This window comes from Microcaecilia unicolor, chromosome 2 (assembly GCF_901765095.1).
Source record: "Microcaecilia unicolor chromosome 2, aMicUni1.1, whole genome shotgun sequence".
NCBI classification, from domain to species: domain Eukaryota; kingdom Metazoa; phylum Chordata; class Amphibia; order Gymnophiona; family Siphonopidae; genus Microcaecilia; species Microcaecilia unicolor.
The window spans coordinates 47,436,873-47,449,368 of NC_044032.1; the positions used below are offsets into that span (position 1 = coordinate 47,436,873).

Consider the following 12,496-nt stretch of genomic DNA (forward strand, 5'->3'; position numbering starts at 1 on the left):
AATTATTTTATCCAGGGAACAAATGTCTGAAAGTTTAGCCTTGCATCTTGCAGCCTGTCTGATAGGAAGAAGGTTAAATACAGTCTAGAAGTTTTTCTCCAAGAAAGGAGAACTTCTCTAAGGCTGGTGTAGTCCCCTCGCTGGGCAGAGGTCAGGATTACAGGATGGTGAATAAGACCGAAAACACTATAATGCCTCTGTATCACTCCACAGTGCAACCGCACTTTGAGTACTGCATTCAGTTCTGGTCACCAAATCTAAAAAAAGATATAGTGGAATTAGAAAAGGTTCAAAGAAGAGCAACCAAAATGATAAAGGGGATGGAACTCCTCTCGTATGAGGAAAGGCTAAAGAGGTTAGGGCTCTTCAGCTTGGAAAAGAGATGGATGAGGGGAGATATGATTGAGGTCTACAAAATCCTGAGTGGTGTACGAGTAGAAGGAAATTGATTTTTTATTTATTCTAAAAAGTACAAAGACTAGGGGACACTCGAGGGTAATTACATGGAAATACTGTTAAAACAAATAGGAGGAAACATTTTTCACTCAACGAATAGTTAAGCTCTGGAACTCTTTGTCGGAGGATGTGGTAACAGTGGAAAGGGCAAGCATACGCCACTAAAGACAAAACAATTTTAGCAATATCAAGTAGAGGGTAAAATGGATATAAAAAAGAAAAAGAAAAATTCATATTAACTAGGTTCAATACAATCATAACCTGCAGGCAATCATTAATTACCCATTCAATCTCTGCATCACTCTAACCAACACATTTTATATGAAGTAAAAGTCTTTCCAGGTGACTAGAATCATAAAATATTTAGTTGCCAGTCTGTTAGGTAATTATGCACTTGCAGGGAAACATTAGAATAAAGGTGTAGCTCCCACAGTATGGACCTTACTCTTTAAACCAAGAGCAGAGTTTCTACACATTTCGATAGCTCTAGCTACATCAGGAACACACTTGGACAAAATTGTTTTTAAAAGTAAGACTTCATCTATATAATCTATCCTTCTCAACTGCAAATGTGACTAGGAAAGCAGCTCTTTATGAAAAATTTCTTGAGAGGTTTCAAGAAAGATGTCAAATCCAAGTTACCAGGAACTAAAACATCAATAGCATCCCACGGCATGTTTGTCAGATGTAAATTCCTAGATAGGTAGTAACATTTTAGAAATAAAAATAGCAACATTTAGATATAAAAACAGGATTAGTGATGTTTATTGCCTCCTTAAAAACTTCAAGATTTCAGCTGCAAGTAATCTAATAACAGAGAAATTCCAAAAGTGAAGATTACTTATATTCAGCAAATTTTCCATGGTCTTAAATCTGCAATGGCAAACAAGGCTGTCCTTATGATGTCCCAGCAGCCTGGATAACCTGCACCTGGAGCTGCTGGGTTTTAAGTTTAGTATCCACAGAACTAACCTAGCTATAGAGATATTTTAAATTAAAGAATTTCTTAAATTTACACAATTGAGTTAAGGTCCCTTACATCACCACTTCAGTTCTCAAGACCAAATTCCAAAAAGACATGTCCCAACCATGGATTGTAATTCCCTCAGAGCCAGAAGTTCCAATGGGGTGGGTGAAGAGACTATCTTAGGCATTAAAGAAAAGTGAGACACATGAACCTCAGAAAGCATTTGAGGCAAAACCAAGGAATCTACTAGCTGGGAATCCGAAAAGGAGGTTGTAGGAGGCAGAGGTGGGGAGGCCCACTAACGGTTAAAGCACCACCTGGAATCTGAAGGTGAAAGTGGATTTTAACCCAAGGTATCCATTCAACCTCGAGCCACTGTAATAAGTTGGTCCATAGACACACTCACTTTGTGAACACTAACCTGTGGTTCTGAGCTTATTCTTCCCTTTTCTCCATATTCCTAATCACATGGACTCTGGCTAATTTCCAAGCAGTCCTCCACTGGGATGTTCCCTTTTGGTCATACCCCTTTGGGTGCATGCTTGTCACCCACTGGGTATTGATTTGGGATGGTTGACTAACCTCTTTTGCTCAACGATGATTCTGGAATGCTCCTCTAGTACACAGTGACAGTTCCACCTTCACAAGCTCCAACAGCAGTGTTCCCCTCTCTCCACCCCATTTGACTTTTAAATTTCAGGTTGTCCAAAACTGTGTATAAATCATTTAAAGTTCTCCAAAAGTTAAAGCCCCATTTAAGACAAAATGATTTTCAGAACTATTTTACAACAGTTAGTTTTGTCACTGATATGATATTGCAATTTGAGCAAAGAAGCAGATACATGAAAAATCAAAATCAAAGTTTATCTGATGGCAATAGAAAATGTTAGTTAATTTGTCAAAAAATGTATGCACATACATCATTGACATACCTATTACTAGCCGTTAAGCCCGTTAAAACGGCCAAGATTTCCAGCTACCCTCCTCACCGCCGCTCCGATACGGAGGTGGGCGGGAGCAGCGGCGGGGATGAGGGTGGAGGTTGGTGCGCGCGATGTTTGTTTCCAGGCTCCAGCGACAGCGTCCGACAGTCCGACTCAGTTTCCCTCTCTTTTCCGCCCTCTGATGTCATCATGTCTTGACGCGAGGGCGGGACAGAGAGGTAAGTCTCTACTGCGCATTTGCAGGTGAGTCGGTCACTTGCCATTTATATGTTTGATATTGGTTACTGTTTAAGTGGCATATCTGTTTTAAAGCTGTGTTGCTAATTTTTAAAGCTATAAGATCGTTTACCTTTAACTGCTCCTTTGTCTATTATTGTCCAGTTTGGGTGTGAAGGTCACAAAATCAAGAACCATTATTTGTCCCTTTACTTCAATATGCCTGTGGAATAAACATAATAGTAACACAAACAGAGAGAAAAATAACTGTGGTTCTAAAAAAATCAAATTAGACAAAAATGTTGAAGAGTCCATTTTTATTAAATTTTAGTCCTTAATTTAAAACATTTGTTTTTTGTATATTTGTTTCAGTTTCTTACTGCAAATAACTTTTATTCCAAAAACACTTATGTTAGTCTTATTTCTAAATGACTACGGGCAGAGTAGACATGCCCTGAACTAATCGGGTAGCATGGGCTCCACAAGCTGTTTGATTACTGCAAGGTTAGCGCAGGAGCCCTTAGCGCCAACAAAATAGGTGGCAGTAAGGGCTCCTATGGTAATAGCCATGCACTAATAGGGAAATTAATGTGTGGCCATTAAAGAAACATACAGAAATGCGGCCATTTTACCACCATGCTATGTGGCCACAGTGTTTAGAAAACCCAGGTGCTGACAACAGCACCACTCACTTTTTAGTTTGTCTTGGTAAAAGGGCCCTTAATACCTTACTCAGGTCTTGATTTTTTTAATTACTTTTTTTTTTTTTTTACTGAGATTAGGTTTACTGGTTTCAATGTATAATGGGACCTAAAGTATTTACTGTAGTATTTATACTGTATTTAATTGATCTTATTTATCTGCCTTCTGCCATTGTGCTTGCTTTTACTATCAAATGTGTGTTTTGATTCTGATTTATGTAATTGTATTCTCAAGTGTGTTTGGATTTTGTTTTTTTCTGGTACTACTGCTTAGAACCACCTTAGAACCACCAGTGATTAATGGGAAAAATATTAGGACTGCATTTTAACATTTTAATTGCACGATTAAAGGTATGTTATTTTTTTCTTACTGCAGGTCCTTGTGACATCATACCTTTTTAACTGCGCGATTAATTACAATGACAAATTTTAACAAAAATGCAGCCCTAAAAAAAAAAAAAAAAAAAAAAAGAATTAAAAGCAATGAAAAGATAAATACAAAATGAAAAATTATAAATTAAAGAATCTAAAACAGAATGCAGAATAGCTATAAACAATCATGTTCACAGCCAACTTCAGAAAAGCAAGCCTAGAAAAATATATTTAGAAACATTTTTATACCATTTGAAAACCCAGTTTGGTATTCTGCCTTTTCACACACTTAACACAATAACACTCTACAATCAAACCAAGAATTAGGCTTCACTCAGAAGCCAGGAATTTGCATAAAGAATATTTGAAGAAAAAAAAAAGTCAAACAAACCTGCTCAGAAAGCAGAAGTTATAATAAACCCCCTATTATATCTTGGCAGGGAATTGAATCATTTCAAATGGTTGAGAAAGCCAATATATTAGTTTCAGACACAGTTTGACCACATTCATACTGTAATTCAAAGAAAAAAAGCAACTCTGCAAACAAAACCCAACCATGAGAAAAAAACCCCTTTTATTAGTGTATTCACATATTAGGCAACTGCAACGCACATTAAGCTTATATCTTAGGTTTATTACAAGTCCTACCAATACACTGAACTCTACTGGTAAAACTAGCTCACAAACTGTTAAATGCTTTGCCAATATTTTTATACTCTAGCTCATTTTTATTCAGAACGGTTTTATTTTTGGTATTGCTTCTATGCTCTAATCTTTATGGCATATAAATCACTACTGTCCATCTCAGCCAACAGGTGAAGCAGCTTTAACACTGGCCATATTTTTGTTCTGAAAGCTTATCATTTTCACTAGCCTGTACTTACAAAGTACAGTACCAGTGCATAAATGAAAAATGGGAATAAAGAAAGATTGAGAAGACAATTTTGTTACTGCCACAATAAAATGACAGCTAGCTGAATAAAAAAAAAAAAAAAAAGTTACTAAATGCACAATTTGAAACCGGAAAAATAACCCTTTTCAGCAATCTTTCTGCAAACCTTTCCCATGCCCAGACACATTTAATATGGTTCAAAATAATGTAGTGTCCAAGGGTTCACAATAACATGCACTGAAAAAAAAGAGAGTGTCAAGTCCTTCCCTAACAGTCAGACTTCATAAAACATTATCTCACAAGGTTTGGCAGAAGCAACTACTCTTACACAAAGTCTGGCATTTAGCTAAGTCATATAAAGCCACTCAAATGAAAAGCTCTCAAGATTACAGAACATTGTGAAAGATTAAAAAGCTGTCTGATATATAGATTTCAAAGTCATACGTTCAAAACTAATTGTGAAATGGAATCAACCTCAAAAATTTAAGGAAATAACTAACAATATATGAAAATATAATTTAAAGTTGCAAACCCATGTTTGCAAGTGAATACATAATTATAGAATTCTGATCCCATCTTGGTACAACTATTACATATTCAACCTTCCATCAACAGAATGGGTCATCAATAAACTGAAAAGGAAAAGCACACTAGAATTTTATTTACAATAATGAGAATTCATATTTCAGGTATCACAGAAAGATATACTAGCTTTTGAAAGTTAAACCCTTGATGCCTGATCCACAACTACCTCTTCTGACCACAATATAACTTTGTATCTGTTATCAACCGAATTGGCTAACGCCTCTACGGTACTGTGTAAGCCTGCAAATAGGTGGGAAAATGTAGGGTACAAATGTAACAAATAAAAATATTTAATTGTAGCCACTGTTCCTTAAAATAAAACAAACCCAGGCAGCATAAAATGAGTTATGTGACAGTGAATGTATGTCTTTACCAGGACAACTTAAGTGTTGGAGAGAAATATCTAATCAAACGAAAGGAGTAAATTCATATTTGTAATGTTATGAAAAGACTTGCCTTATTTAAGCAGCAGTACATAGCTGTCAGAACCGTAAAACAGCACAATACAAAGATTCTGGAGAACACGATACACTTTTGAACATGGACATAAGAACTTCTCATGTTACTGATAAAGGACACTCAATTTATGCCCAGTAAAACAAAACAGCAAAAAGTCTTTAAAATAGTCCCTCTTCCTCTTTAGGAGGCAATCTTTTTGCGCTAAAAGGTAATCTAAAGATGTCAAGAGCACAGGAAAGAAAATCCAACAAGGTGCTTTAGTTCACAGGACCTCAAGTGCTGCTATTTTCTTCTGACTTTGAACAACAAACAGTTCATGGGAACCACACACAAAACACTGATGACAGATGAATTGTTAAACCAAGTCTGATGGGACATTATATTTAGTCCACTGGTAACATCTGAAGGAGGAGCTTAGGACATGCTTGAACAACGAACTGTAGGGGAGCCCATCTGAGTTAATACTTTGTCCAACCACTGCAGAGGCCCATTCAGATGAAGTTCAATCCAACATGGAGTACTTGTCACCGTTTGCCGTCTAGGTAAGTAAAATAAAAATAAAAAAGTTATTTTACACAGTTTAACAAAATTATATCACACCAAAAACAATACCTATTTTATCTAATGAATCGAGTCGTACTAATTCATCATAAATGTTAACCCCTTCCTCCCAAAATCCTGAATGTATTCTCTCTCTGTACCTATCCAACCCACTGCTTCTATCACCAATCAGTTCCTCATGTCCTAGGCTTTTTACTTTACTTGTAAGAATTGTTTCATCTGATTTTTCTGAAAGCCACATTGAATCCAATCACGTTGGGAAATGTGGGATCAAAAAAATCCACTGCTTCTATCACCAATCTGTTCCTCATGTCCTAGGCTTTTTACTTGTAAGAATTAGTTCATCTGCTTTTTCTGTAAGCCACATTGAATCCAATCACACTGGGGGCATGTGGGATAAAAATGGCAAAAAAACAAACAAAAACAGATAATGCCACCACAGGAGAGAGCACAGCTGAGTAGTCACTATGATTCTACAAAATACCGAGTGCTGGAAAGAGAAAGGCTTCCCAAACTTGTCCTATAAGCCAGTCTTGTTTTCAGGATCTATACAATGAATATGCATGAGAAATCTGTATGCATTGGAAACCCTGCATATGCAAATTTCTCTCATGTATTTTACTTGTGGACATTTAGTAAACACCCAACTAGCTGTGGGGATGCCCAGATCAGATCTAGGAAGTTCTGGGCTAGATCCTAAAAATTTTTATTACTTTCTACAGTTGAATGCACTGCTTATGTCATGCCAACTCACATGAGGATGAGTTGAAAAGGGGCTTACTAACTTTCCACGCTGCACATTTATAACTCAGCAATAAAAGCAAAATACATTCCTACAAAATAATGTACTGCACAAATGGTAACATAGTAAATGTTAGCAAATAAACACTGAAGTGGTCCAATCTGACTAGTTGAAATTTTTGCACTTGTGTAGATGAGTGGACAAAGAACTTGATAAAGACACAAAAAGTGTCCTTCCTCTCCGAGCACACCACCCGAACTCTCATCCACTCTCTCATTACCTCTCGCCTTGACTACTGCAACCTACTCCTGACCGGCTTCCCACTTAGCCATCTATCCCCCCTTCAGTCCATCCAGAACTCTGCCGCACGTCTTATCTTCCGCCTTAACCGATATACTCATATCACCCCTCTCCTCAAGTCACTTCACTGGCTCCCAATCAGATACCACATACAGTTCAAGCTTCTCTTACTCACCTACAAATGCACTCGATCTGCAGCCCCTCCTTACATCTCTACCCTCATCTCCCCTTACGTCCCTACCCGTAACCTCCGCTCTCAAGACAAATCCCTCCTGTCAGTACCCTTCTCCACCACCTCCAACTCCAGGCTCCGCCCTTTCTGTCTCACCTCACCCCATGCCTGGAACAAACTCCCTGAGTCCATACGCCAGGCCCCCTCCCTACCCATCTTCAAATCAATGCTCAAAGCCCACCTCTTCAATGTCGCCTTCGGCACCTAATCACTACACCTCTTCTCAGGAAATCTTAACTACCCCAACTTGACATTTCGTCCTTTAGATTGTAAGCTCTTCTGAGCAGGGACAGTCCTTAATTGTTAATTTGTACAGCGCTGCGTAACACTAGTAGCGCTCTAGAAATGTTAAGTAGTAGTAAAGTTGCAATTAAGAGGGATATGTTGCTCAGATGTGAACTGGAATACCCTGTTAGCAGACCAGGTTAGAAGTGGAGAGATCCTGGACTCCTTTCAGGTAGTCTCCTCAGATAAAAATGGTAATAGAGGCTATGAGAGAGTTCATATGTGTTAATTTCTTTTCCTTGAACTCTACTAGACCAGTCCAATCAGAATGTATCCCCCTACCAGCGATGGAGGCAGATATTCTAACTTGTTCCTGTGACATCAGCAATATAAACGCTGGTGCAGGCTGGAACCCTTCAGTATGCTATGACCCACGCAGAACAGGGTGTGTGTGTGTGTGTGTGTGTGTGTGTGTGTGTGAGAGAGAGAGACTAACAAGTTAGTTACTTCTTCCATTAAAGGCTTGGTTGAATAGCCAAGCTTTCACTTCCTTCCTGAAGTACAGATAGTCTTGTGTTAAGCGGAGCCTTTCAGGCAATGCATTCCAGAGTGTGGGGGCTACTTTGGAGAAGGCTCGCTTGCGGGTATCACATCGTGTAATGTCTTTTGGAGAGGGTGTAGTTAGTGAAAGTCCTTGGGAGGACCTTAGTGACATCGCTAAGTACCAACATAAGTTATTTGCCATTCTTGCAGAAAGAACTGCACCTGACCTTCTACAGGTAGGGCAGGCAGTGCCTTTTGAAAAAGACCAGTCAGAGAACATTTTCAATTGCAGGTTCGGTTTTATCGCATAAACTTCTAGGACAATAAATGACACCAGTCAATTAAAAAAAAAAAAAACTGTTAAAAACATATCTCTTTTGTGAATTGTTTTAGAGTTATAAGGTAGTAGGCTTATACAGTATATTTCAAAATTGAAGACAGGAGTACAAGGTAACATTTGATGAGCAGTTTATAGTTGTGTCTTTTTGATTTTGCTTTTTATTTTTTGTTCAAATATTTTTATAGAAATATCAAAGAAAGATGGTCAACAGTTTAGTGCGAATACAAGACACCAAGGAAAAAGGCACAAGGCCACAATACCAATAACAGTTCAGAAAATACAAAGAGACAACCCAACTCAACCCCACACTCCCAACCACTCTCTAGTGTCCTCACAATATGTGCTAGTGTGCTAGCCATTCAATATTCTACTATGAGCAAGTGAGGTCAAAGTGTCCCAAAATGGAGACCAGTCTGAGGTATCAGTCCCCTTTAACCAAAACAGATCACAAATATCCTTGCGCTCTAGTGTGCTCAGTATGATCATATAGGACCTCCAATGTCTTACTGTAGGGGAATCTGGCGTAAGCCATTTGCCAAGAATAGTCTTTTTCCTCATAAAGAGACGCATGCTTTAAAAAGTCTCTCACAGCAGCTGGGGCAGGGCCCCATAACTGACACACTTCAAATACATAGCATACATAGTAACATAGTAGATGACGGCAGAAAAAGACCTGCACGGTCCATCTTTGTCTGCCAAATAACAACAAAGGAGTAGGCTTCCAAGCTAATTGCCAAAATTGAGAAACATAAGTGCACAGCTGGCTCCAAAAGTGTAATACAGTATGGCAAGTCCAAACCATGTGACCTAGGTGTGGCTCCAGAGTCGGAACACTTGGGACAGTATTCCACACAGCAAATAGAAGCACGGAATGCTCTGTGTGGGGAAATATAAAGTCGCGTGACAAACTTGAATTGTAATTCCCAAAGAGTTGCACTCGCTGTAAATTTGTAGACAACGAGCAAACACGCTTGCACTTGGGCACCCTGTAAAGAAAAATCCAAATCCACAGACCACTTCTAAGCAAGCAAAAGTAGGTAGGATTTTCCACAGATGACCATGATAATACTTGAGTGGGAGTAAAAGTTGAGAACCTAAACCAAATATTTCCAACAAAGTCTCCCACACTTCTGAGAACAAAGAAACCCTTGGAAGAGTAGAAACAGTGATGTAGCTGGATGTACACATATTGATCAGTGAAAAGAAAATTATGGCCAACTCGCAGATCAGCAAAGGGTTTAAGAGTGCCTTCCTCAGTCAGCAAATGAAAGACAGAAAATTCCTTCGCCTTTCCAACGATGAAACAATGGTTAGGAACTCCCCGCTGTAAAAGCCTGATTACCCGACAGGGACAAGAAAGGAGATACCTGTGGATTTAAAATTGTAAAATTTCCATATCCAGCTTCATGCCCTGCGTAAAGGTAAAAAAAGGGGAGCAAAATACATTGGCGTCCGAACAGCATGTGGAGGGATCTGAAGCCAAAAACTGAAATGGAGTGGCAACAAAAGGCTGCACTTGTAAGTAGTGCCTGAAAACAAATGTGGTACCCCTGAACCAATCAGTCAAACGTCGTGAGCAGCTAGCTACCAAGAACAGTTTAACATTCAATATCCCCAAGCCCCCCTTAATACAAGGTAAATATGTGTGGGAGATGGAGAGACAAGAACAACCTCTCCATAAAAAGTATACGAGCAAATGATAAGGCCATTTCATCATGATGTAACAAAAACAAAGGGAGGACTTCTAAATGTAGATCCATTTAGTGATAATCATATTGTAAAGGGTGATCTTACCCTATAGAAATAGGCAGGGCCTGCACTTTTTATTGTTTTTTAATTATGAATGCGATTAAAAAAAAATTATATATGTGAATTTTTGGTATTCGCATAGGTAATCAGGCAGAATATAAATCAAACTAAACTAGTGTTTGGAAAATCCAATCAAAAGGAATAGGGCTATATGGATTAACAGTGGCAGCTTCTTACTTTAACTAAGATGTACATTTGTTGCATTTGTATCCCACATTTTCCCACCTATTTGCAGGCTCAATGTGGCTTAAATTGTTCCGTAATGGCGATCGCCATTATATACCGCAAAATCCCCCCTCCCCCCCCCCTCAAAAGGGTCCTAGGTGGTTTACAAAACTGAATTATAAAAGACAGACAAACATCCTATACAAAGTATAAACTTGCTTTATCTTCTCTGTCTAATGAGGCCCAGCATAAGTTTGATACGGGGCCTGTTGCAGTTGTCTGGAGAAGGGTAGAAATCTTTTTTTTTTTCCCCTATAGCTGAAACTTCCTTTATATTGGGTTGTGCCTATTCATCTAAAGGATAATGTAGACTCAAGCTAAAGCAGTGCAATATTGCAAAGAGGTACAAGTATCCTTAATTATCTAAATTTTCTAGCAATTTAGTATGCATGCCTTCCTAAAGCCCAGCGGCTCTCAGTCATGCAAGCCTTTCAGCAATGGCAGATGCTGAAATTCTAAATTGTGTGTCTAAGGCTTATATGTAGAATGGATAAGATAGGGACAAAGCTTGTCCTCATTCCTACAACAGTACAAAATCTCATTCCTACAAAAAGCAAGTGACTATCTTATCAAAAATGATGGAACTAGTGCAGTGGAGTTTGAGTTTGCTGGGAAGGGGTAGGGATGGGGGTCAAAGCTTGTGGAGACGGGGATAAATAAAACAGTTTTGCCATACTGGTGTTCTCCATTTCTGCTTGAGTCCATCTTTTTAAACACTCTTCACCTTTTTGAAAAGATTTTGAAATCCTTCACCACCTTTGGCTCAAAATGAAATTCCATATAAAACATGTTTTCTACCTGAGATTTTTTTTTAATGTGTGTTCCAGGATGTCTTTTTTTGTTCTACAGCAAGCAGCAGAACCTAGATCTGATCTAGGTTCTGCTGCTTGCTATAGAACAAAAAAAAAAAGTTAGAGGGAAGTGGACCAATGACTCCAGGGAGACGGGATACTGATGTATAAAGTACCACTTTATTCACAGACTCGACACAGTACCGTGTTTCGGCCACAGGCCTGCCTCAGGAGTCTTAAATGATTCTGGTACTCGAAATCGATCAGTCTGCAGGTTAAATGGTCTTTAGAAAGACCCTTTTAAGATATATAACCCGTTAATGATACGCCTCTCTGTAGTCTATGGAAAAAGAACAGCGTGTAAACTGCTGGTTAGTTGTAGACAAAAAAAAACCATCTGATGGCAAGCCATTTGAACCCTCCTCTTCAGAGAATACCTCTGGCTCACAAAGCACCCCAAGAGTGCTATAAGCTAGTCTCATTAATACCTCTACATCATCATTACTTTGGATAAACCATTGTTGGTTCAATTTTCTCTGAAAAGTTACATTTACCTATATAAATATTAAGAATGCTACAAAGTACAACTGAAGAGAACAAACTTTAAATGCCCCTCGGGACGAGTCAGATTTATCCTTAGAAAACAAGGGTGGAGAGATGAAACATGGTATTTAGATCTGCCTATAATACCTTAGCTCCAGTAGGTACATGTAGTATTGAAACAAGAGGGCTCCTTAGCATCATATAGGCTATGTATTAAAAGGAGTGAAAATGGAGCAAGTCTCAATCTGTATCTGATCTCAGACCATTTAAGACCCATATCACCTTTTACCATTAACGCCAAGAATTTTTTTTTTTAATGTTCTAGTTCCCCAAACCAAATCAAGGATCACAGAGACTGTTCAGACTTATCAGACAAGCTATAAGCCACCCAAATTACTACTTCCATGACATCTGATCAACCTTATCCTGAAAGAATTTAGTAAGGAGATTTCCAATATGTATAGATGTGCTTATTATATTGCTTCATCCAGCTATTTACTCTTGCCCTGATACTCAGAAGCTAACACCCACAGCTAGAGGCGATAAGCACCAGAATAGCGCCGGTGTTAAGCCACAAAACACACTTAGAGGGC

General features: G+C 38.6%; 1 protein-coding gene across 4 annotated transcripts in view; it reads right to left on the reverse strand.

The window, feature by feature from the left end:
* Positions 1 to 5,382: 5,382 nt before the first annotated feature.
* SMAD2 (SMAD family member 2) overlaps positions 5,383 to 12,496 on the reverse strand; it is a 193,306-nt gene continuing 186,192 nt past the window's right edge. For all 4 annotated transcript variants that reach the window (XM_030192921.1, XM_030192920.1, XM_030192922.1 and 1 more), the window contains one exon: positions 5,383 to 6,130. In XM_030192921.1, coding sequence (XP_030048781.1) covers positions 6,007 to 6,130 — 124 coding nt within the window. In that variant the 3' untranslated portion in view covers positions 5,383 to 6,006. The remainder of the gene's footprint in view (positions 6,131 to 12,496) is intronic.